At 41.2% G+C, this 27,150-nt stretch overlaps 1 protein-coding gene across 1 annotated transcript in view; it reads left to right on the top strand.

Moving 5' to 3' along the window:
- Window positions 1-27,150, top strand: part of LOC106582301 (low-density lipoprotein receptor-related protein 1B) — a 272,131-nt gene that overhangs the window by 218,251 nt on the left and 26,730 nt on the right. The window contains exons 50-64 of the mRNA XM_082967167.1: window positions 783-899; window positions 2,557-2,663; window positions 3,907-4,039; window positions 6,400-6,506; window positions 6,879-7,011; window positions 11,834-11,956; window positions 12,179-12,301; window positions 12,580-12,723; window positions 13,040-13,174; window positions 14,271-14,390; window positions 21,400-21,641; window positions 24,162-24,385; window positions 24,726-24,832; window positions 25,976-26,092; window positions 26,793-26,966. Coding sequence (XP_082823293.1) covers window positions 783-899; window positions 2,557-2,663; window positions 3,907-4,039; window positions 6,400-6,506; window positions 6,879-7,011; window positions 11,834-11,956; window positions 12,179-12,301; window positions 12,580-12,723; window positions 13,040-13,174; window positions 14,271-14,390; window positions 21,400-21,641; window positions 24,162-24,385; window positions 24,726-24,832; window positions 25,976-26,092; window positions 26,793-26,966 — 2,106 coding nt within the window. The remainder of the gene's footprint in view (window positions 1-782; window positions 900-2,556; window positions 2,664-3,906; window positions 4,040-6,399; window positions 6,507-6,878; window positions 7,012-11,833; window positions 11,957-12,178; window positions 12,302-12,579; window positions 12,724-13,039; window positions 13,175-14,270; window positions 14,391-21,399; window positions 21,642-24,161; window positions 24,386-24,725; window positions 24,833-25,975; window positions 26,093-26,792; window positions 26,967-27,150) is intronic.

Genomic DNA, 27,150 nt, shown 5'->3' with positions numbered 1-27,150 from the left:
AATTCAACCATGAAGGCGTGATTCACACAGTCTCCTCTGAACAGTTGATGTTGAGATGTGTCTGTTACTTGAACTCTGTGAAGCATTTATTTGGGCTGCAATCTGAGGTGCAGTTACTGTCTTTTGTATACCAACCCTACCTTGTCACAACAAAACTGATTGGCTCAAACGCATTAAGATGGAAAGAAATTCCACTTTTTAACTTTTAACAAGGCACACCTGTTAATTGAAATGCATTCCAGGTGACTACCTCATGAAGCTCATTGAGAAAATGTTAGGAGTGTGCAAAGCTTATTACTTTGAATAATTTCACATATAAAATATATTTAGATTTGTTTAACCCTTTTTTGGTTACCACATGATTCCATATGTGTTATTTCATAGTTTTGATGTCTTCACTAATATTCTACAATGTAGAAAATAGTACAATAATGAAAAACCCTTGTGTGTCCAAACTTTTGACTGGTACTGTACATTCTTTTCTGAAACATTTGTTGCAAATACTTTATTTGCGTCTAAGTGTTTAATATTGCAAACTTGTCATAGATTCTGTTAGGAGATCTAAGCCGTTGGCAGCACAGTCAGGTATTTCATCCTACGCTGTCTTAGCCTCTCTCGAGTACGAAGGAGGTTTTGAACTTGGTGTCAGGCTTGCACTACGAGGAAACCCTGAGGAAATGATGATTACATGTATAAATATAATAGCTCCACCATTAATATTCATGCTTTTTGAAGCCATTTTCATCTGCTTGTTTGTTTGTTTGTTTCCTGATGTAAAAAAGATGAAAAGACCTGCGGACCTCATGAATTCCGCTGTGAAAATAACAACTGTATCCCGGACCACTGGAGGTGTGACAGCCAGAACGACTGTGGAGACAACTCAGATGAGCATAACTGCAGTGAGTATGCCCATCTATGCTGCTCTCTACTCTCTTAGCTCACTTCTAGCCATTTGGCAACTTATATATACATCAAAGGGCTAATGCACTTGCGCAGTTCAGTTAGTATTTTGGAATTGTTTGAAGATTAACTGACTCCCCTCTTGGTCTTTGTCTTTGTATACTGTACCATTCCTCTGTTTAACTTTGTAAAGAGATCCCACAATCAAAGTAACGTAGGCAGCTCAATGGAGCCCTGTTCTTAACTGTTTCTAACTTGGCTATGCCCTCTGAGCATGTTCCCCTCTCCAAATCCACTTTGGATCTAAAAGAAAGTCAGAGCTCCAGATTCTTCAGCTTTGATGCCATCTCTCCTCTCCTTCCCAGGCTCACTTTTTTGTTTAGATATTCATAACCAACTACTGGAATGAAGTTTGTTTACGTATGAAAGGGATTTGTTAAGCCAGCTAGCCCATATCTCTGCTCTCTCTCTCTCTGTCTGTGTGTGTGTGTGTGTGTGTGTGTGTGTGTGTGTGTGCATTTTATGCTGAGTATGCGTCGTACATTTTATTTATTATGGGCTTATTCCCCTTACCTATTAATGTCGCTTAAAATGCAAATAAATCCCAGTCAAGTGTTGGATGGTAAAGAATTAAGTAGGTGCACTAGCTAGGCTAGCAGACAGGAGAGCGAGAGAGGCTGCAAATCACAATATGCTGCAGACTGCAGGCTCTGTTGGGACCTTTTCTCTAACTGCAGCTCATAACCACAACTACCTTCACTCATACAGTCAGTTAACAGTCCACGATAACCAGGGGATGAGGGGAGGACCCCAGCACTTGAATTTGATGGTGCTTAAATATGGTATAATGTTGTCCTCAGAGACCTAGACATACAGTGCACCTGAATGTGGAGGTTGCCAGATAGTAGGGATCAGGAGTATACTGCCTATGAATGTATTTACATCTTGAGCCACTGGCATTCCAACTATCATGTCCAACAAATGTCTTTGACGAGCCAACAGTAGGCTTACTGCCAGGGCTCAGTTTTTCCAAAAGTTATCTATCTAGATTTCGTCTATCGGATGGGATTTAACACATAGAAATAGAAGAAATTAACAGATGAATCATTGACTTGAATGGGGACTCTCATTCTATTCATTCTATTTCTATGCCTTTAATCCTATCCGAAAAGTATGCAAAATCCAGATGATCTTTTGAAAAACTGGGCCCAGATTAAGCAATGCTTAAAATATATCTCCTGTAAAAGGGCCCTTACACAAAACCTCATGATTTCACATGTGGAAGATAACATGATTTTATGTAAAATTGTGTGTATGTGTATATATATATATGTGTATATATATGTGTGTGTATATATATGTATATGTGTATATATATATATATATATATATGTGTATATATGTATATGTGTGTATATATATGTATATATATGTATATATATGTGTATAGTCTTTAAGTAGTCTATAACGGACATCACTTGTTAGGGAGTACTAGGGCCTTGTAGAAAATGATGAAGATCCATCCTTGGATGGCGTCGTTGTGTAACTAGTCTAATTAAAGTTATGTGGTAGAGCGTATATCGTGTTTGAGGGCCCGACTCCTATGTCATTTCTATTTCAAGTGTAGTGATGTCCTTGTCCTCTCCCTTGACTCAGAGCCAGTGACCTGTAACCACAAGGACTTTGCCTGTGCTAACGGGGACTGCATCTCCGCTCGATTCCGCTGCGATGGAGACTATGATTGCCCTGATAATTCAGACGAGGTCAGTGATCCCTGTTGTCATTTAAAAACAGCCCATAATGTAGCCTGTAAATAGCATGTCATAGCCTGTTAACTGTGTGAGTCACAACCTCTTGAATAATCTTATTTGAGTGAATTAACCCTTATTAATCTTAACCTTATGTTTCTATCTTGCTTTTTCTTTCATAAATGTGAATGTTTTATTTTTCTCCTAAAAGGCATGCATATTGAATTGCAAATAGTATTTGATGGCATTATGATATTCAAATCGTAAAATATTCTGAATTTTATTGGAACGCAGACGATAATATTATGGATGACAATGTCCTAATAGAGAGACATTTTATGTTTGTTCTGTTATGCAAATGTGTGAACAATTATGCAAACTGGTTTACTAAACAAAAATACAAAATGAACTAGGCATGCATGGGAATTATGGACCTGTTTTGTGGAATGTGATTTTTTTTTTTTTAAGCGTGAGCTATTCATGAAATATGAGCCAATCAATAGAAAATATTCAGGTTTCCATTGTGTGATGGCTGAGGAGAGAGAGCCATGGAATTACTCATTTATTATGCCTTGTAATTTATTGCTCTGTTAAATACCCCCACGGCAATTACAGCATACAGTATGAGTAATCCCCTCCAAGAGCAACCTCTCTTAACACATTATTATGTGTGGTCCCAATGACATCATTCTGGGTCAAACTGAATAGATTATTTTTTTAGTTAACCTTTATTTAACTAGACAAGTCAGTTAAGAACCAATTCTTATTTACAAAGACGGCCTACACCGGCCAAACCCGGATAACGCTGGGGCAATTGTGCGCCGCACCATGGGACTGTGTTGTGATACAGCCTGGAATCGAACCAGGGTGTCTGTAGTGACGCCTCAACCACTGTGATGCAGTGCCTTAGACCACTGCGCCACTCGGGAGCCCAAATGTAGTTCACTAAGTAGTAAATAGTAGTATGCTATGCATGATTTCTCTTGTAAAAAAAACAAGTTATTTTGTCCACCCTATTCTTACCTAAAACTGACTAAACAGGCAATGAAGACTCAATGGGTGTCAATGCCCGGCAATACCCTGCCATCCTGCACATATAAAGCATTAAAATTGTCAATGAAAGTGTTATGTATGGGTTATAAATGAGCTATTAAGTCCTAGGGAAGGTACCTTTCAAAGAAAGTATTACCATACTGTATACTGTATAAGAATTGGAACGTCTAAATGTGAGCTTCTTGTCCTTTATATCTCTCTACAGAAGGACTGTGAGGCTCGGTGTGCTGAGGACCAGTTCCAGTGTCTCAATAACCTCTGCATCTCCCTCAAGTGGCTCTGTGATGGCCAAGAGGATTGCAAGACAGGAGAGGACGAGAGGAACTGCCAGGGGACAGGTACGGTATACGAGGAAAACAAGGTAAAAAGGTTACTCCCCCCCCCCCCCCCCCCCCCCCCCAAAAAAAACATTTTAATGTAAAATTTAAGTAGTTGTTAAAAGCGAGCCCCCACCCCCATTTTTTTATTTTTTTTTATCGAATAAAAGTTTAGAGTTTGCTAAAAACACCTAGCAACCTCGCCAAGAGATTTTTACTTTTTGGTATTTTAGCGAATAGCAGGGCAGGGAAAGAAGCTGGGTCGCTGTCATGAAAGACAAACATCATACGCGTCGCACCAATAGGAGTAGGACTATTTGGGTGTACCTGTGCCAAAACTCTGCTATTGATCATTCTTTAGCTGGTTCTCCATCTTCTTTAAAAAAAAGAATGGTGAGCCAACATGTTTTAAACACTTTTACCTACTAAACAAATGTTTTCATGGCTTTTGCTTGTCCCTCTAAAGCAGACATATTGTAAGCAATACAGCGCCTTCGGAAAGTATTCAGACCCCTTGACTTTTTCCACATTTTGTTACGTTACAGCCTTATTCTAAAATTGATTAAATCTAAAAATGGCCTCAGCAATCTACACACAATACCCCATAATGACGAAGCGAAAACATGTTTTTGCTAAAATATTAAAAATAAAAAACAGAAATACCTTATTTGCTATGAGACTCGAAATTTAGCTCAGGTGCATCCTGTTTCCACTGATCATCCTTGAGATATTTCTACAACTTGATTGGAGTCCACCTGTGGTAAATTCAATTGATTGGACATGATTTGGAAAGGCACACACCTGTCTATATAAGGTCCCATAGTTGACAGTGCATGTCAGAGAAAAACCAAGCCATGAGGTCGAAGGAATTGTCCATAGTGCTGCGAGACAGGATTGTGTCGAGGCACAGATCTGGGGAAGGGTACTAAAAAATGTCTGCAGCATTGAAGGTCCCCAAGAACACAGTGGCTTCCATCATTCTTAAATGGAAGAAGTTTGGAACCACCAAGACTCTTCCTAGAGCTGGCTGCCCGGCCAAACTGAGCAACAGGGCGCGAAGGGCCTTGGTCATAGAGGTGACCAAGAACCCGATGGTCACTTTGACAGAGCTCTAGAGTTCCTCTGTGGAGATGGGAGAAACTTCCAGAAGGACAACCATTTCTGCAGCACTCCACTAATCAGGCCTTTATTGTTAAGTGGCCAGACAGAAGCTACTCCTCAGTAAAAGGCACATGACAGCCCGCTTGGAGTATGCCAAAAGGCACCTAGAGACTCTCAGGCCATGAGAAACAAGATTCTCTGCTCTGATGAAACAAAAATTGAACTCTTTGGCCTGAATGCCAAGTGTCATGTCTGGAGGAAACCTGGCATCATCACTATGGTGAAGCATTGTAGTGGCAGCATCATGCTTTGGGGATGTTTTTCAGCAGCAGGGGCTGGGAGACTAGTCAGGATCAAGGCAAAGATGAATGGAGCAAAGAACAGAGAGGTCCTTGATGAAAACCTGCTTCAGAGCGCTCAGACTGGGGAGAAGGATCACCTTCCAACAGGACAATGACCCCTAAGCACACAGCCAAGACAACGCAAGAGTGGCTTCGGGACAAGTCTCTGAATGTCCTTGAGTGGCCCAGCCAGAGCCTGGACTTGAACCCGATCGAACATCTCACTCCCCATCCAACCTGACATAGCTTGAGAGTATCTGCAGAGAAGAATAGGAGAAACTCCCCAAATACAGGTGGAACAAACTTGTAGCGTCATACCCAAGAAGACTCGAGGCTGTAATCGCTGCCAAAGGTGCTTAAACAAAGTACTGAGTAAAGGGTCTGAATACTTAAATGTAAATGTGATATTTCCGTTTTTTTTAATTAGCAAAACCTTTAAAAAAAATGTTTTTGCTTTGTCATTATGGGGTATTGTGTGTAGATTGATGAGAATAAAACATCAACAATTTAAGCAATTTTAGAATAAGGCTGTAAACTAAAAAAAAAAATGAAAAAAGTCAAGGGGTCTGAATACACCCTTACACATTGTGCCAATGGGGTTAACCCACTTGGTGGTAATTGCAACATGGCTCATAACCTCATCCGAAAGCCCCAATGGTGATGATTGCGTGAGTGGGTTTTAGCACAGCAGTAGGCAGCACACAGCATGCTCTAGCCTGAGGGAAGACATCATATTTAGACCTAAGATCTGTTCAAAGTCCAGCACTGCTGGTTTGGACAGAAACAATGGGTTGTAGCGTTTAATTTTTCACGAGTTCATAACAGTGTGCAGACCACATACAAACCGGCCCCACTCATGCTGTGAATGATGGGTTTTATATTATTATGTTGTGGAGTGTGTGCGCTCAATAAAGCTCTCTCTGATCTGGGTGTTTCCAGTGCTCCCCTCTTGCTCCCTAAATGAGTATGTGTGTGCCAGTGGAGGCTGTGTCTCGGCCAGTCTGAGATGTGATGGACAGCACAACTGTCTGGACGGATCAGATGAGGTGGGTGTAGCTCTGCTTGGTACTTTAACCTCGTCCAATATCAATCAATCTATAACTCACTTACTGTAGCTTTCTTTAGCTTATTTACGTAAAACGGCAGAGATAAGAAGAGATAAGAAAAAACAATGATTTTTTTCCAGTGCTGTAGCTGATCTTCCCACACGGTATGAAGCATTTGTAGGGATTGTCCTATTTGTAAGGATCAGCCCTACATAATTTGGTGCCCTGTGTAAGGTGAATTCCTAACAGTATACAAAAGGATGTGATTGAAGACACTTGTATCAAACTTTTTTCACTGAGAATGGCTTGACTGTGTTGGACATTTAATAGTGTATAACGCTGCTTACGTGTTTTGTGTTGCCATGTCAACAGGCGGGCTGCGTGAAGGAGTGCAAGGAAGATGAGTACTTGTGTCTGAACCACGCCCACTGTATCCCACGGAGATGGTGCTGTGACGACGTGTTTGACTGTGTGGACCATAGTGATGAGGAGAACTGCAGTCAAGGTACGACAGGGGCTGGCAAACTCACTTCACATATCAATGTACTACAAAACTGTAACTGCAGACAGAGTTAGACAGGTATTAGAAATGACAACGGGACTAGTCAGAGCTAATTTGATTCAGTTGCAGTTGAAACTTTGAGAGATGGGGTGGAAACTGTCTCCTCTTAGGAAGTAGTTGTTTTTCCATACAGGTCTGTTTTCATTTTATTTAAATTTACAGGCAACATGTCCTACTACAGTAGAAACATGCCTTTCAGGTGTTACACACACACACACACACACACACACACACACACACAGTGAGGAAGGCACAAGCTGAAACGTATACAGCCAGTGTGTGTTATAATAGGACATGTTACCTGTAAAAGAAAATTGAACAAATATTCAATTGCAACCAATATTCGCTAAAGAAATGTGGGGCACTGAGCAAATTTTTGTCTAGTGAGCGGAAACTTGAACACTCTGAGAATTTTGTGCAACTTTCGGCGAGTGTTACATATAATCGCTGAGGCTGTACCCTTAGAGTTTTAGACAGTAGCCAATAGGCTATTTGAGCATAACGTAGGTCTACCAACAAAACCAATGGAGCAAAACCCATAACATTTTCACATGGAAATAGCTTTTGATTTCTATGATATAGCCTACAGTAGCCTATATGTGGTGTTCAATGCAGGCGTACATTGCATTATATATTTATATTATGAAGGGCTTGACATTAATGAAGGATTTTTTTACTTGGTCTGTAACACCATGGGCCAAATAGGTGACTGTAAATTACATTGTATTGTGTTGTATGATGCAAGAAACCACTTTACAAAATAAAATGAATTACAGATGGTTGCCTCACTTCGAGTTCTTAGGAAACTATGCAGTATTTTGTTTATGTATTATTTCTTACATATAGTATACTACTAGCCAATGTCCAGTCTCTTGACAACAAGGTAGACGAAATTCGAGCAAGGGTTGCCTTCCAGAGAATGTAACATTCTCTGTTTCATGGAAACATGGCTCTCTCGCGATATGTTGTCGGAATCGGTTCAGCCACTGAGCTTCTCCATGCATCGCACTGACAGAGATAAACACCTCTCTGGGAAAAGGAAGGACGGTGGTGTATACTTTATGATTAACGACGCATGGTGTAATCATAACAACATACAGGAACTTAAGTCCTTCTGCTCACTCTATAATTCCTTACAATCAAGTGCCGGCCATTTTATCTACCAAGAGAATTGTCGTCAGTTATAGTCACAGCTGTGTACATTCCCCCTCAAGCAGACACCAAGACAGCCATCAAGGAACTTCACAGGACTGTATGCAAACTGGAAACCATACATCCTGAGGCTGCATTTATTGTAGTGGGGATATTAACAAAGCAAATTTAAATCAACCTAAATTCTTCCAGCATATTGCTTGCACTACGTGCATGGGCAATACCCTCGACCACTGCTACTCTAACTTCTGCGATGCATACAAAGCCCTCCCTTCGGCAAATCCGACCACGATGCCATCTTGCTCCTTCCGTCTTATAGGCAGAAACTCAAGCAGGATGTAACAGTGACGAGAACCATTAAATGCTGGTCCGACCAATCGGAAGCCACGCTTCAAGATTGTTTTGATCAAGTGGACTGGAATATGTTCTGATCAGCCTCAGAGAACAACATAGACCTATACGTTGACTCAGTGAGTGCGTTTATTAAGAAGTGCATCGGAGATGTTGTACCCACTGTGACTATTAAATCCTACCCTAACCAGAAACCGTGGATGGAGGGCGGCATTTGTGCAAAACTGAAAGCGCGAACCACCGCATTTAACCATGGAAAGAGGTCTGGGAATATGTCTGAATATAAACAGTGTAGCTATTCCTTCCGCAAGGCAATCAAACAAGTGAAATGCCAGAACAGGGACAAGGTGGAGTCACAACTCAACGGCTCAGACACGAGACGTATATGGCAGGGTCTACAGGAAATCACGGACTACAAAAAGAAATCCAGCCACGTCACGGACACCGACGTCACGCTTCCAGACAAACTAAACACCTTCTTTGCCTGCTTTGTGGATAATACAGTGCCACCGTCACGGCCCGCTAACAAGGACTGCGCCCCCCCATCCGTCCATCACCGTGGCTGAAGTGAGTAAAACATTAAACGTGTTAACCCTGACAAGGCTGCGGGCACAGACGGCATACCTAGACGCGTCCTCAAAGCATGCTCAGACAAGCTGGCTGGTGTGTTTATGGACATATTCAATCGTCCCCTATCTCAGTCTATTGTCACCACGTGCTTCAAGATGGCTACCATTGTTCCTGTACCCAAGAAGACAAATATAACTGAACTAATTGACTGCCGCCCCGTAGCACTCACTTCTGTCATCATGAAGTGCTTTGAGAGACTAGTCAAGGATCATATCACCTCCACCTTACCGGCCACCCTAGACCCACTTCAGTTTGCATACCGCCCCAACAGGTCCACAGATGACGCAGTCGCCATCACACTGCACACTGCCCTATCCCATCTGGAAAAAATAAATACCTATGTAAGAATGCTGTTCATTGACTACAGCTCAGCATTCAACACCATAGTACCCTCCAAGCTCATCATCAAGCATGAGGCCCTGGGTCACAACCCCGCCCTGTGCAATTGGGTCCTGGACTTTCTGACGGACCGTCCCCAGGTGGTGAAGGTAGAAAATAACATCTCCACTTCGCTAACTCTCAACACTGGGGCCCCACAATGGTGCGTGCTCAGCCCCCTCCTGTACTCCCTGTTCACCCACGACTGCATGGCCATGCACACCTCCAACTCAATCATCAAGTTTTCAGATGACACACAGTAGTGGGCTTGATTACCAACGACAACGAGACAACCTACAGGGAGGAGGTGAGGGCACCTGGAGTGTGGTGTCAGGAAAACAACCGCTCACTCAACAAAACAAAGGAGATGATTGTGGACTTCAGGAAACCGTAGAGGGAGCACCCCCCCCTATCCACATCGAGGGGACAGCAGTGGAGAAGGTGGAAAGTTTTAAGTTCCCCCGTGTACACATCACAGACAAACTGAAATGGTCCACTCACACAGACAGTGTGGTGAAGAAGGCGCAACAGCACCTCTTCAACCTCAGGAGGTTGAAGAAATTTGGCTTGTCACCTAAAACCCTGACAAACGTTTACAGATGCACAATCGAGATCATCCTATCGTGCTGTATCACAGCCTGGTAAGGCAACTACACCACCCTCGACCGCAAGGCTCTCCAGAGGGTGGTGCGGTCTGCCCAAGCATCACCGGGGGCAGACTACCTGCCCTCTATGACACCTACAGCACCCAATGTCACAGGAAGTCCAAAAAGATCATCAAGGACATCAACCACCCGAGCCACTGCCTGTTCACACTGCTACCATCCAGAAGGCGAGGTCAGTACAGGTGCATCAAAGCTGGGACCGAGAGACTGAAAAACAGCTTCTATCGCAAGGCCATCAGACTGTTAAACAGCAATCACTAACTCAGAGAGGTTGCTGCCTACATTGAGACCCAATCACTGGCCACTTTAATAAATGGATCAGTAGTCACTTTATACACTGCACTCTAAATAATGCCACTTTTATGTTTACATATCTTACATTACTCATATCACATGTATATACTGTATTTTATACCATCTATTGCACCTTGCCTATGCCGCTCGGCCATCGCTCATCCATATATTTATATGTACATATTCTCATTCACCTCTTTAGATTTGTGTGTATTAGGTATATGTTGGGGAATTGTTAGACTACTTGTTAGATATTACTGCACTGTTGGAACTAGAAGCACAAGCATTTCGCTACACTCGCATCAACATCTGCTAACCATATGTATGTGACAAATAAAATGACATTTGATTTGATTTATTTTTTACCATACAGAGAATTAGACAATGTAGGCTACCCCTCTGCTTCTTGGATTATTTCCATATTCAAGCCTGTCTTAAAATACAACACTGCCCCTTTAATTAAAACATAAGCTTTTACCTGACTGGCTTTTCAAAAATAGCTTGAAATATAGTCTACACGTTTTGTGCTCTTGTAGGAAGCAGTATTGCTGACCTATACTTATCTATAACTGGGCTAATAACTCGCTAACTTGCAAAGAATATCAACAGAATGTGCACGCTAACGGCTCTGCGCTCTGATCTGAAGTCATCTGAAAAGCGCATTCACTCACACATGATTGAAAGAACACAACCACTAATAAAATTATACTCCATTGCACTCTGGCTCTGCCTACAACAAAATCACAGACTCAATCTTGCAAAGTTAGATTTGTTTTGGTCTATAGTGCAAACTAATGGGGCGAACTGAGTGAAGTTCAATCTCTTGCGTATTTGCATGGCATTTCTCTGTGCGGCAGTCCAGGACGAAATGTGCGCACACGCGCAGTTTAGAGGGAACATTGATTGCAACTATGGGTAGAGTTGAGCATGTTTACTGGAACACTGTAATACAGATTACATGCCTGTCAATATGGTACACACATTCGCTTTTCTTCCTTCATAGTACCATGTCAGCAACAAGGGGTGTTGAAACTCACACATTACACATGGCTAGTAGCATAGTAATCACCATTCTAGCCATGTGTTTTACTGTGAAAGGTATACCAAGAATTTGTCATATTCTGACTAAGCAAAGGTCACTTTGCTAACAAGAACGTTCTTTCATACAGACACTATAGTGATAGCACAATGCTATTGAATAGAAGTTCAGAACGAAATGGAAAAACCTAGCTATAAGACAACCTTGTGAAAGAAAGCCCATAGCACTACTGTTAACCTTCCGTTTGTAATTTCAGGCATCTTCTTCTGCCGTCCTGATGAGTTCATTTGCAACAACACCTTATGCAAGCTCCATGCGTGGGTGTGTGATGGCAAGGACGACTGTGGAGACAACTCAGACGAGGACACAGAGATGTGTGGTGGGTTGAAATAACAACTTAGATCTTTGATGGATATTTTATTATAACTCTATGCAAGGTCATATTCATGTTTGAAATGGTGGATACTGTTGAATGGACTAGAATGGACTTTGTTGAATGGACTAGAATGAAATACTTTTAATAGATTAGAATGGACTATGTTGAATGAACTAAAATGTATTTGACTGTCTACAATACTTGTGTTATTCTTCTCCCCTCCAGCCAAACTTTCCTGTCCCCCCACACGCCCACACCGATGCAGAAATGACCGTGTGTGTCTGCGCCCTGACCAACTGTGTAACAAGGTTGATGACTGTGGGGATAACTCAGATGAGGAGGAATGTGGTGAGTTTACACCAGCTACAGTTCAAATTACATTGCATTTTTCATAATCAAGAATGTTGAACTAAGGAAATTGTATATTCCAATAAAACATTATTCCTAATCCTATCAGTGCGACAACAGCAATAATGTTGTATTAGTCAAGTTCCTTTGATATCCCTACAAACTCCACATCACATCATATAAAGATATCTCAGAGTACCACTCATCCTTTCATGCAAATGCATTCTCTGTTGCCAATGCAGCCTGATGTGTGTTTGGCTTCTGTGTGCGTCCCAAAGCAGAGGTGGTGTCTGGCAGACCCAGACGGTGTGGGAAGGCAGAGTTCACCTGCAGTACCCAGCGATGCATCCCAGCCCAGCTGCAGTGTGACCTCTTCAATGACTGTGGGGACGGGGGATCGGACGAGCAGGACTGCAAGGCCTGTATGTGTGTGTGTTTTGTGTGTCACACAGATCAATATCCTGCTGTTTAGATGGAAGTATTAAATGTTTCTAGGGAGGAACTTGATCCGTGAGATAGTCTAGGGCTCTTCTGCTATATTCTTCTGCTAGATCCAAATGTTAGATGATGTCAGAACATTTATGGCAATACATGACCCAAATTTGCTGAGTTTTTTTGTTTGTTTGAAGAAAGTTGATCTTCACCTGGCTTCCACACATCAATGGAACAACTTTTTGCAAGTATATTCGATGGATAGAAATGTGTTTTCATGTGCAATTACATTGTCTTCGACTGTAGCTTCCAATGGAGACATATGTGGAAAGAAAACAAACCCATGTGGGGAGGATGCAATTTGCAATCAGACAAACACAAATGCAATATGTCAGTGCAAATCTGGCTTCAGGAGGAATCTGAAGACTGCCCAGTGTGAAGGTACTGTACGGCCTGGTTTTCCCCTCACTGTTTAATTAGACAGAAAAACGTTACTGTAATAATAAATGGCATTCTTGAAAACATTTAAAAAATATATACATTTAACTAATATGGTTAAATATGTACATAATGTAGCCGTGGTTAATGAACAATATACATAACATTGCTTTCTAGTTTTTCCTTGCAGACACCGATTCCTTTAATATATTTATCTCCAAGTAGGTGTTTATAGTATCTTAGTAGCTTTCACTTACAGATAATGTAGTAAGCCATCCAGTTTCAATGAGCTTAAGTAATTACGGATTGAGTAGCTAAGTTTTGCATAATTTAGTTGGAGATAACGATATCTGCGATTATAAATTGAACTCTAAACCTGGCTTTTGCCTCCTAGTTATTGCTTTTGTGCTCAATGGTTATTGATTATTCTATTAAGGGGGAGAGTAACTAAGTACTCAAGTTGTAATTTCCACTTTCGGGAATGGGTTAAGACTCTGCTTTCTGAAAGATAACCAAGGCCCATTTAAACCTAGACTTCCTATGCATGTTGTCATCACATCAGCTGACTGTTACTCTGAATATGACTAAGTAACTGAGATCAGTTGCTTAGTAAAGCTGGTATATGAACGTGCTTCAACATGTGAAACTGAACCAGTGTTAACAGCAATAGTTGTTTTTGTAGAAGGTTGGCATTAATTGGGATGAGTCATTTTCTGGTATGCAGCTCTGCAGGGTAGTCTCTAGGTGGCACAGCCACAAAGTCATAACATCTGATTTTAAACCTAACCTTAACCCTGAATTTAGCCACACTGCCAACCTTATGTTTAACCCTTAAATTAAGAACAAATAGCACATTTTTGTTTTCATACATTTTTATGATATCAAATTTTGACATTGCAACTGTCCAATCTAGTGCAAATCCCACTTTTTTTACAGTATTTTTTATTTTAATTTCAGTATACAATAGGTATCCTCAAATCCTATAGGTTAGGGCAATATCAACATTAACTGACATTTCTGATTTGCGAGTTATGGCAGCTTAACTGTTTCCATGTGCAGTACAGTAACTGAATGAACATGTTTTTCCTTTTCTCCTCAGAAATCAATGAGTGTCTTGAGTTTGACACGTGTGCTCACTATTGTACAAACACTAAAGGATCCTACAAGTGTACTTGTGACAGGAATTTCAAGGAAATCAATAGAAACTGTATAGTAAAAGGTATGGACCATTTTATTACTGTATATTCTAACTGAATTACATTGAACTCATCTTGATGTGCCACATATTGAGCTAGGATTTTTTTACTGTTGTAGTTTCAATTGATATACAGTATTGTATCTGGTATTTTTAAGCTAAAATGAATTAAAACAGTATACTGTTAGTATAGTATGTATTTCTATAAACTGCAAAATGTTCTTGAATATTGTATACCCTTTATATGAAAAGATTAGTTTTATTCAATAGATGAAACTGTACTTTATCCTTACCACTTCATTGTAAAGATACTGTCATAGTCATCAGATAACCTTTGCATTAAGACAACAGGATTGTATAAGTAACACTGAATGTATACAAGACCAGCCATTTAACAATTTAGATAGTATAAAACTGAGCTGTTTCTGATGTTACCAATAAGGATTTTATTAATAATGACTGGCAATATTCACTAAAATCTATTTCACATCTTTTCTCCAAAGTATTAACGTTACGGGTGTATACACCACTGTGATACACTGCACTGTGATACAGTGCCTTCGGAAAGTATAACATATTCTAAATGTTGTTGTGTTACAACCTTGAAATTAAAATATATTAAATAAAATAAAAATCTCATCCATCTACACACAATACCCCAAAATGACAGTGAAAACATGTTTAGACATTTTTGCAAATTTATTCAAAATGAAACATAAATATTCACACCCCTGAGTCAATACTTTGTAGAAGCACATTTGGCGTCGATTACAGCTTTGGTATGTCTTGATCTGGGGATTTTGTCCCATTCTTCCTTGTAGATTTTCTCAAGCTTTGTTAAGTTTCCAAAGATTTTCAATGGGATTCAAGTCTGGGCTTTTGCGAGGCCATTCAAGGATTTAAACATTCTGGTTTGTCTGTATGCTTGGTGTCATTGTCCTGTTGGAATGTAAATCTTCGCCTTCACCCATCTAGGGTTGTTTGCACTCTGAAGCGGGTTCTCATCAGGGATTTGCCTGTATTTGGCTCCATTAAATGTTTCCTCTATCCTTACCAGTGTCCCAGGCCCTGCCACTGAAAAACATCCCCATAGCACATCACCCAGTAGTGATGGTGTAAGACTGGTGGTGAGCTGTGCCTGGCTTTTTCCAGACATAGCGCTTTGTATTTAGGCCAAAGAGTTACATTTTTGTCTCATCAGACCACATCTCAGAGTTTTTCACTTGCCTTTTTGCAAACTCTAGGCATGCTGTCATGTGTCTTTTTCTCAGGAGTGGCTTCTGTCTGGCTACTCCTATAATGCCCAGATTGGTGAAGTGCTGTAGAGACTGTTGTCCTTCTGGCATGTTCTCCCATCTCAGCCAAGGAACTCTGTAGTTCTGTCAGTGGTCATTGGGTTCATGGTCACCTCCCTGACCAAGGTCCTTCTTGCCCGGTTGCTCAGTTTGATCGGACAGCCAGCTCTAGGCAGAGTCTGGGTAGGTCCATATTTTTTCAGTTTCCCAATGATGGAGACCACTGTGCTTTTGGAAACTTTCAACACTCTAGAAATTGTTGTATACCCTTCCTCAGATATATGCCTCATCACAATTCTATCTTGGAGATCTAGTTTCTGCTCTGACATGCATTGTCAACTGTGGAACCTTTTATATAGACAGGTGTGTTTCTTTCTAAATAATGTCCAAACAATGGAATTGGCCACAGGTGGACACCAAATCCAGTTGTAGCGAAATCTCAAGGATGATCAAGGGAAATTGGATGCACCTGAGCTCAATTTGGAGTGTCATAGCAAAGGGGTGTGAATACATATGTAAATTAGATATTTCTTTATTTAATTTTCAATAATTGAGCAAACATTTATAAAAAACATGTTTTCAATTTGTAATTATGGAATATTGTGTGTAGATGGGTGAGAGAAAAAGACATTTAATCCATTTCGATTTCAGGCTGTAACACAACAAAATGTGTAATAAGTCAATGGGTATGAATTTTTTATATTTTTTATTTTTTTATTTCACCTTTATTTAACCAGGTAGGCTAGTTGAGAACAAGTTCTCATTTGCAACTATGACCTGGCCAAGATAAAGCATAGCAATTCGATACATACAACACAGAGTTACACCAGGAATAAACAAAACATACAGTCAATAATACAGTAGAACAAAAGAAAACAAAAAGTCTATATACAGTGAGTGCAAATGAGGTAAGTTAGGGCAATAAATAGGCCATGGTGGCGAAGTAATTACAATATAGCAATTAAACACTGGAATGGTAGATGTGCAGAAGATGAATGTGCAAGTAGAGATACTGGGGTGCAAAGGAGCAAGATACATACATACATACATACATGCATACATAAATAAATACAGTATGGGGATGAGGTAGGTAGATAGCCCATCTGTAAACAGCCCATCTATGTACAGGTGCAGTGATCTGTGAGCTGCTTTGACAGCTGGTGCTTAAAGCAAGTGAGGGAGATATGATTCTCCAGCTTCAGAGATTTTTGCAGTTCGTTCCAGTCATTGGCAGCAGAGAACTGGAAGGAAAGTCGACCAAATGAGGAATAGGCTTTGGGGTGACCAGTGAGATATACCTGCTGGAGCGCGTGCTACGAGTGGGCGCTGCTATGGTGACCTGTGATCTGAGATAAGGCGGGGCTTTACCTAGCAGAGACTTTTAGATAACCTGTAGCCAGTGGGTTTGGCGACGAGTATGAAGCGAGGGCCAACCAAAGAGAGCATCCAGGTCGCAATGGTGGATAGTGTATGGGGCTTTGGTGACAAAACGGATGGCACTGTTATAGACTGCATCCAGTTTGTTGAGTAGAGTGTTGGAGGCTATTTTATAGATGACATCGCCGAAGTCGAGGATCGGTAGGATGGTCAGTTTTACGAGGGTATGTTTGGCAGCATGAGTGAAGGATGCTTTGTTGCGATATAGGAAGCCGATTCTAGATTTCATTTTGGATTGGAGATGCTTAATGTGAGTCTGGAAGGAGAGTTTACAGTCTAACCAGACATCCAGGTATTTGTAGTTGTCCACGTATTAAGTCAGAGTCGTCCATAGCAGTGATGCTGGACGGGCGAGCAGGTGCGGGCAGTGATCGATTGAATAGCATGCATTTAGTTTTACTTGCGTTTAAGAGCAGTTGGAGGCCACGGAAGTAGAGTTGTATGGCATTGAAGCTCGTCTGGAGGTTAGTTAACACAGTGTCCAAAGAGGGGACAGAAGTTTACAGAATGGTGTCGTCTGCGTAAAGGTGGATCAGAGAATCACCAGCAGCAAGAGTAACATCATTGATGTATACAGAGAAGAGAGTCACCCCGAGAATTGAACCCTGTGGCACACCCATAGAGACTGCCAGATGTCCGGAAAACAGGCCCTCCGATTTGACACACTGAACTCTATCAGAGAAGTAGTTGGTAAACCAGGCGAGGCAATCATTTGAGAAACCAAGGCTGTCGAGTCTGCCAATAAGAATGTGGTGATTGACAGAGTCGAAAGCCTTGGCCAGGTCGCTGAATACGGCTGCACAATATTGTCTCTTATCGATGGCGGTTATGATGTTGTTTAGGACCTTAAGCGTGGCTGAGGTGCACCCATGACCAGCTCTGAAACCAGATTGCATAGCGGAGAAGGTACAGTGGGATTCGAAATGGTCAGTAATCTGTTTGTTAACTTGGCTTTCGAAAACCTTAGAAAGACAGGGTAGGATAAATATAGGTCTGTAGCAGTTTGGGTCTAGAGTGTCACCCCCTTTGAAGAGGGGGATGACCGCGGCAGCTTTCCGATCTTTGGGAATCTCAGACGATACGAAAGAGAGGTTGAACAGGCTAGTAATAGGGGTTGCAACAATTTAGGGGTAGCCAGCTGGAAAGCATGGCCAGCCATAGAGAAATGCTTATTGAAATTCTCCATTATAGTGGATTTATCGATGGTAACAGTGTTTCCTAGCCTCATTGCAGTGGGCAGCTGGGAGGAGGTGCTCTTATTCTCCATGGACTTTACAGTGTCCCAGAACTTTTTTGAGTTTGTACTACAGGATGCAAATTTCTGTTTCAAAAAGCTAGCCTTAGCTTTTCTAACTGCCTGTGTATATTTGTTCCTAACTTCCCTGAAAAGTTTCATATCACGGGTGCTATTCGATGCTAATGCAGAACGCAACAGGATGTTTTTGTGCTGGTCAAGGGCAGTGCGGTCTGGAGTGAACCAAGGACTATATCTATTCCTAGTTCTACATTTTTTTGAGTGGGGCATGCTTATTTAAGATGGTGAGGAAGGCACTTTTAAAGAATAGCCAGGCATCATCTACTGACGGGTTGCGGTCAATGTCATCCCAGGATACCCCGGCCCGGTCGATTAGAAAGGCCTGCTCGCAGAAGTGTTTTAGGGAGCGTTTGAGAGTGATGAGGGGTGGTCGTTTGGTCGCAGAACCATTACAGATGCAGGCAATGAGGCAGTGATCGCTGTGATCTTGATTGAAAACAGCAGAGGTGTATTTGGAGGGCGAGTTAGTTAGGATGACATCTATGAGGGTGCCCGTGTTTATGGATTTGGGGTTGTACCTGGTAGGTTCATTGATAATTTGTGTGAGATTGAGGGCATCAAGCTTATATTGTAGGATGGCCGGGGTGTTAAGCATGTCCCAGTTTAGGTCACCTAGTAGCACGAGCTCAGAAGATAGATGGGGGGCAATCAATTCACATATGGTATCGAGGGCACAGCTGGGGGCAGAGGGAGGTCTATAGCAAGCGGCAACAGTGAGAGACTTGTTTCTGGAAAGCTACATTTTTAGAAGTAGAAGCTTGAATTGTTTGGGTACAGACTTGGGTAGTTATACAGAACTTTGCAGGCTATCTTTGCAGTAGATTGCAACACCGCCCCCTTTGGCAGTTCTATCTTGGCGGAAAATGTTATAGTTAGCGATGGAGATTTCAGGGTTTTTGGTGGTTTTCCTAAGCCAGGATTCAGACACGGCTAAGACATCCGGGTTGGCAGAGTGTGCTAAAGCAGTGAGTAAAACAAACTTAGGGAGTAGGCTTCTAATGTTAACATGCATGAAACCAAGGCTTTTACGGTTACAGAAGTCAACAAATGAGAGCACCTGGGGAGTGGGAGTGGAGCTAGGCACTGCAGGACCTGGATTAACCTCTACATCACCAGAGGAACAGAGGAGAAGTAGGATAAGGGTACGGAGAAAGGCTATACGAACTGGCCGTCTAGCACGTTCGGAACAGAGAGTAAAAGGAGCAGGTTTCTAGGCACGATAGCATAGATTCAAGGCATAGTGTACAGACAAAGGTAAGGTAGGATGTGAGGACATTGGAGGTTAACCTAGGCATTGAGTAATGATGAGAGAGATATAGTCTCTAGAGACGTTTAAACCAGGTGATGTCATCGCATATGTAGGAGGTGGAACAACATGGTTGGTTAAGGCATATTGAGCAGGGCTAGAGGCTCTACAGTGAAATAAGGCAGTAATCACTAACCAGGACATTAATGGATGAGGCATATTGATATTAGAGAGAGGCATGCGTGGCCAAGTAAACATATGGGTCCAGTGAGTGGTTGGGCTGACTGGGGACACGGCGATTCAGACAGTTAGCAGGCCGATGCTAACAACCTAACAGTTAGCAGGCCGGGGCTAAACAAGCTAGCAGTTAGCAAATCGGGGCTGGCAAGCTAGCAGTTAGCAGACGGGGTTAGCAAGCAAGCAGTTGGCAGACCGGGGCTAGCAGTTAGCAGACCGGGGCAGGCAAGCTAGTAGTTAACAGACCGGGGCTAGCAAGTTAGCCTTTGGGGGACGTCGCGATGGGGGTAAGTCTGTTTTTGCCTCTTCGTGTGGTGACGTCGATAGACCAGTCGTGGAATTAGTAGGGTTCCAAGTAGCTCTAGGTAGCTAGTAGGCCGCGGTTAGCAGAATGGGCCTTCAGCGGATGTCGCGCCTGAGGGGCCTGTTGGACTCCTCGGGCAGATTATGTCGGTATTCCAGTCGTAGAGGATCGGTGGGGTTCCATGCCCCGTACCGGCAGTAGAAGGGGTCCAGATATTGTAGCCCAGGATTGGGCTTCGGTGGTAGCACAGGAGCCCTGGCCAGGCTAGCTTCAGGCTAATTGGTACTTGCTCCAGGATGGAAACGCAAGCCAGTAGTAATCACCCGGGATTGTGGTTAGCTAGTTGCGAAGATCCAGATGAAAATGTTCAGAGTTTGCGGTAGGAATCCGGGGATATGGGGGAAAAAATTAAATAATAATAATAGGTCTGTTATGCTCTGGTTTGAGTCACGTTGTTCGAACTGGCGAGAGCTTTCCGGGCTAAAGGTTAGCTGATGACCGCTAGCAATGGTTTGCTGACTGATAGCTGGTTAGCTGGCTAGCTTCAGTTGAGGGATTCCTTATCCGAAGTAAATAGAAATACTTTAGAGAAAAAAAAACAGATCCACGCCACATTGGGTGAGGCGGGTTGCAGGAGAGTATTTAGAAGTTGAAGTTTAGGAAAATATTTTTAAAAGATATGCGAAGAAAAAGATGTAAGAAGATATATACAAGGGACACGACAGGACAAAGACGTCTGACTGCTACGCCATCTTGGATTACAATGAATGCTTTCTGAAGGCACTTTTCCCATTTTAATGACATATCCCCTCTATCCCCACTATTCCTACTGATTGGCACCACGGGTAGTAGTAGTAATAAATGACTGGTCTTGTTACTATGTGATTATGTATTATTATCCTGATCAACAAGGAACATGTGATATATGGGGGCAGTTTGTTGGACACAGATTCATCCTAGTCCTGGAATAAAAAGAAAAATGAAAGTAGAATCTCCATCAAAAATGCTTTTTAGTCCAGGTCTAAGCTTAATGTGTCCAGAAAACTGCCCAATAATGTTTATATATGACTTGATTGCCATATATTATACTTTTTTGCTTCTGTAAATGAAATGATGTTGTCAAACTGTTGTTTAAAACCCCAAATGGAATTGAGCCACTTTTCATTTTCTTTGCATATTAATAACTCAACAACGGGCAGGACCAGAAGATCGAGTGCTCTACATAGCTAATGACACTGAAATCCGAAGTTTTGTGTATCCGTTTAACCAGAGCCATGGACACAAACTCCTCACTCGCATCGAGGACAATGCCCGCATTATTGGGATGGATGCTCTGTTACACCAACAAAAGGTTATCTGGGCTACCCAGTTTAACCCTGGTGGACTTTTTTACAAAGAAGTCCTAGACAAGAGTCAAACTAAAACTAATGTCGGAAACATAGTAAGTATTTCCAAAGGTGTGGTTAGGGTGGTTGGAAAGTCTACTTTACTTTTAAATGTATGATAGAGTTGTCCATTCAATGTCCGCTTACTATTATCCACAGGATATCTACAGTATTGTTTAAGTAACACTATCACAAGATATACATGTTTTTTTCATTTCTAAATTCATTGAAGCTGCAGTATGTCTTGGTTACTGCAATTGAGCACAATTAATTATAGAATGATTAGCTGTGAGAGTGGGAATATAGCAGTGAGTGCTTGAAGATTAAATGTATCTCATATAGTCACATATCTCCTGTGAGCTAGATTACAGAACATTAGGAAGGTGCCAAGCTTTTTCCAGGTTTTGTTTGAATTAAAGGAGAATGACAACACATTTTTGAAAAGGTGTGTATGTTCCTAACCCCCTCTGCCTTGATGTTGGACTATCTGTCAATGTGCGCACCTCTCTCACTCAGGGAGACAAGGTGGAGCTAGAGGGAGAGCTACGTCACAGGGTTATACAGCCCCCCACTCAGTGCAGTGCTAGATAGAACTGTATGGAATAAAATATAAACGTTCTGTCACAGCGAAAATACTAAAATAGGGAAATCCAATCGATTGGGAGATATGGCATAACATTTTATGTGAACAATTTGAGTCGCGGGTTCACAATTGTACCTTTTCTGAGATCCCGGCCAAACAAGGAGGGAACAGCAGCCAGCTCATGCAACAACACACTGGCAGTTTTCAAAATGGCCTACATTCGACGTTAGCACATCACCCAACACAACACGCCTTTTACTATATTGTCAGAAGCATTATCAGACCTCGCTAGCTAGTAGCCTATTTAATTTCTCTCTTTCAATGCTCTGGAAACTAAGCAGAAAATGCTGTGCTCTAAAGATGGCATCGTAGCCACATAAATACATAATTGTCAATCTGATCAGAAACACTGTGCCCACAACCTTTATCTCCTAAATGATGTTGCTGGTGTATTTTGTTAGAAGTTTGAAATTTATTGCACAATAGGCAATAAGGTTTTTCCCCAGTGCGAGTACAGTACAACACACATAACAAGCTCGATAAATGTATACTGAAGAAAAGTTTCACCCACATTTAGATAAGAAAATATCCGCCTACTTTTCTATCATGTCAACCATCCATCCAAAACAAATAATTCCATGTGTCTGCCTTTTGTCTTGATAAACTTTCACATAGCCTATTCGATGATATGGGGTAATCCAATGAGCAACACTGCAGCTGTTGATTGCAGTGATCATCATTCTTGTATGCTATACATAATCAATATACGACTTTCACATGTAGGGTATTTGATGCAAGGGTATTTGATTTAAACATAGGCTATAGGAATACTTTTCAATAATGGTTACATTATGACATTCTTCTGCTTGCTCGAGGAAGGCAATTTGGCCCTGGCTTGCAAATTAAATCCCCCGCATAGTTTTGCAAATGATTGCATTATTTTACCGATTTGAAAATGTAAATGTAGGCTAATAATCATTCTAATAATATAATATTTGATCTACCCCAATGAAAACTTGGACAGTGAGCATAAGTCACATTTCGAAAGCCAAGCTACTGATGCATGCATCTATCTATTATATCTGCAACATAAATTAATTTACAAGGATATGTTAGCTGTCAGCTGGCTACTAGGAACATTACAATCTAATGAAACATTTGTACATAAATGAACCTTTTAGCCCATATGTGTCATCCTATGAAGTGGATGTTACGTTGCACACTCACTAGTCTTTCACTCTAAATTTTGTAGATATATTTTGGTGTGTAGCCAACTGTCAGAGGGAAGATGGACAGTGTTGATTGGCAGGAGCAAGTATGTACAATGGGATTGCAAGGTAAAAGTGAAAGGCGGAATAAGGTCGGCTCCTTTCCTCCTTGCTTGGCAGAGATCTCCGAAATTGTCAAATTGTGAACCCGCGACCCAAAGGGATCTCACAAAATGTATATGCCATATCTCACAATTGATTGGACTTCACAAATGTTGTATTTTTGGTTTGATAGAATGTTTATATTTTCGTATTTTTAAAGATATTACACAAAGTTCTATCTAGCGCTGCGGTTACTGGAAAGTTTTATAACTCTGTGATGTAGCTCTAGTTCTACCTCGCTCTCCCTGAGTGAGAGATGTGCACGCTTTGACAGACAGTCCATCAACTAGTCAGAGGGGTTTAGGAACATAGATACATTTTTCAAATTTGCCGTTGTTCCCATTTAATGCAATGAATGTCTCGGACGATTCATTTTTCTCATTTGTAGATATGGCTACTGACAAACTCGAAGAAAGCCAGTAAATTGTTTTACGATGAATTACACATCTATCAATGTCATTTGGAGATACTATTATTCAAATACCATCATGTACATTGATCTAAAGTTTGAGCCATTCTTCACATCTGAATGTTAAAAGTTTATTTGCCATATTTAATACAAATATCTTAAGTCTTTGTCACGTTCATGCTTTCATGTTTACAAGCTCTGATTTTCCTTGCAGTGTTCAGACTTCCGTAGACCGAGGGATGTGTCTGCTGACTGGATTACAGGAAATATCTATTGGACAGACCATTCTCGGATGCACTGGTTCAGCTATTACACAGCCCACTGGACTAAGCTCAGATACTCTATAAACGTGGGCCAGCTCAGAGGGCCAAATTGCACCCGTCTGATAACTGACATTGCAGGAGAGCCGTACGCCATCGCTGTCAACCCACCACAAGGGTAAGAGCATCCTTTTCATACAATGTTCAATTTCATCATTATGTTGTCACTTTATACCTTTTTGCTTTGTCATTATTTTGTTACTCTGCTGAAGGAAGACGGCTGTGCAATTTTGAAAAATGCATCCAAGATGGTTTCCAAAATGTGTTTTCTTTACTGATTTGTTAAGCCATACATATTTGACAGGGATTCCAGGGATTTCATAAATATAGCAGGGATTCCAGGGATTATATAAATATAGACAGGGATTCCAATCTCTGTGCATTTAATCCCCTGATATCCATTAGACCAGATGCTATGGAGACCCAACAGAAAATACTTGTCTTTGTACCTTCTACAGGATGATGTATTGGACAGTAATAGGTGATCATTCTCATATTGAGGAGTCGGCTATGGATGGGACTATGCGTAGGATCTTTTTGGAGAAGAACCTCAGGAGACCAACAGGTATCTACAGTACAGTTTCTCCTCATGTCACATTAGTATGTTTGATTTAGCTAACATACTGTACCATAGGATAACACTTTTTCACAACTGAATGAAGTGTGAAGACTGAAACAGTAGGGAAATGTCATTACACATACGCATCATATTTATCAGCCTGTATTTTCCAAGTCCATACATATCTTTTCAATAAGATGTGATGTTGTAGACTAGCCTAGTTCCAGAGCTGTCTGTGCAGTCTTGTTAAAGGCAATGACTGTAGGAGTTGGTAAGACAGCAAATACCAATCTGGGACCAGGCTAGTTGTAGACTAGAGGATAAAGCTGTTTAAAATAAGGCCATGGAAAAAGTTAATGAATGTCTCTGACAGACCAAACCTATTGTTATGGTCCTGGGGGAGACACTTGGTGCTGATCTAGTTTTTAAAGATGGTTTGGCCTCCTTTAATATCAGGGACCCATGAACTGTCCCAGTCAAGGTAGGGGGAATTCACAACCTGTGTAAAAACGCACACCCATTTTAATCACCATGGCCACTTGGGTATTTTATCCAGGCAAACACATGATAGAAATACATAGTAGATTTAACAACAAAAATCTGTAATAAAAAATAAATAAAAAATATGCTGGTATATGCAGTACCAGTCAAAAGTTTAGACACATCTACTCATTCAAGGGTTTTTCTTAGTTTTTACTATTTTCTACATTGTATAATAATAGTGAAGACATCAAAACTATGGAATAACACATATGGAATCATGTAGTAACCAAAAAAGTGTTAAACAAATCCAAATGTATTTATATTTGAGATTCTTCAAAGTAGCCACCCTTTGTCTTGATGACAGTTTTGCACAAACTTTTGACTGGTACTGTATATATCGTGTAGCATGATTCCATTTAAATGTTAATGACTTTCTCTCGGCTGCGTAGGAAGTGAGGTACCAAAAGGAAATAGATGAAATAACTGTCAGTTTATGCAGTCTATCCGCAGTTTATATGGAACGTTGACAGCTGCAATCCATGCAATTGTGTTCAAATATTTCAAGAACATTGTTTATAATCTGAATGCTCTCAGAATGAAGGCATCTATATTGATCTTTACAAAATTCATGAGGAAAATAAAGCTCGTTTTCTCATCCTCCCCCAGGTCTGGCCATCGATTACTTCAACCAACGTTTGTACTGGGCTGATCCTGAGCTCTCCGAGATAGGCAGTGTGAGATTGGATGGGTCGGACCCTCTGGTTGCAATCAGGGACAGACACGGTAACACCACCCCGAGAACAAAACAAAGATTTACTTTCCAAGCACATACTAGTTACTGATGTGATCGTTGTTTAATTTCCTCTACATTTTATCAACAGATTGCTACAATAACAGAGTGTGTGCGTTTGTGTGCAGTGTTTCCCTTAGGATTTTTTCCAGCAACTGTGGCAAAGTTGCATGGGGGGGGGGGGTAGTGGCCGTGGCCAATGGCACAGTCTACCACCAAAATGTTTAGAGGCCCTCTTGGCCACAGAGACAGCATTTTGTTCTTTTAAAGTACATTTCCTGCAATTCTACACATTTTGTCATGGGGAGGAGAGAAATGTATGTTTTCAAGCTATTCCTGCAATTCTACATATTTTGCCAATGCTTATGCCGTGTTTGCATGCTATCTGAGGGACTCATACATTATAACAAAATCAAAAGGGGCTCCATGACATGACAATTTTTATTCTCCCTGACTGTCTAGTTTTTATTTTAGTGATTGTTAGTTCTCAAAGGAAACTATATAGCTCCATTATCTTTTCTACATACTTTTATATTTGGTTTTAGTCATTTAAGTTTGCACTGAAAACCTTTTACCATCCCAAATAGGATTTTCTAACAAACATATATATTATTTTATTTTTTCAAACGGTGTTCATGGTCATATGCTTCTTTCCACCCTGCCTTCAGTCTGTTTCCATGGCTGTTTTCACAGGAATATCCCAGCCATACAGGATTGACATATTTGAAGACTACATCTACGGGACTGGGCTAAAACATGAAGTCTTCAGAGTTCACAAGTATGGCAAACAGCCTGTGGAGTTTCTCCACTTGGGTCTCGAGAAAACTACCAATGTCCTGATCTCCCACCGATACAAGCAGCAAGATGGTAAATATATCATATCTACTGCTGTGTTTCAATGGGTATTTTACTAAATAAAAATAAGGGTCATGGGGTAATAAGGGTCATGGATAATGCAGGGAAATTAGGAGGGTCATGTGCATAGTGAAAGTACCATTTGAATAGGCTTCAAACTTAAATGGGGGTGGCATGTAGCCTAGTGGTTAGAGAA

The sequence above is a fragment of the Salmo salar genome, chromosome 21 (genome assembly GCF_965601325.2).
Source record: "Salmo salar chromosome 21, fSalSal1, whole genome shotgun sequence".
Lineage (NCBI taxonomy): Eukaryota > Metazoa > Chordata > Actinopteri > Salmoniformes > Salmonidae > Salmo > Salmo salar.
Note: the sequence above shows the minus strand (reverse complement) of the source record. Positions and strands in the feature narration are given on the sequence as shown.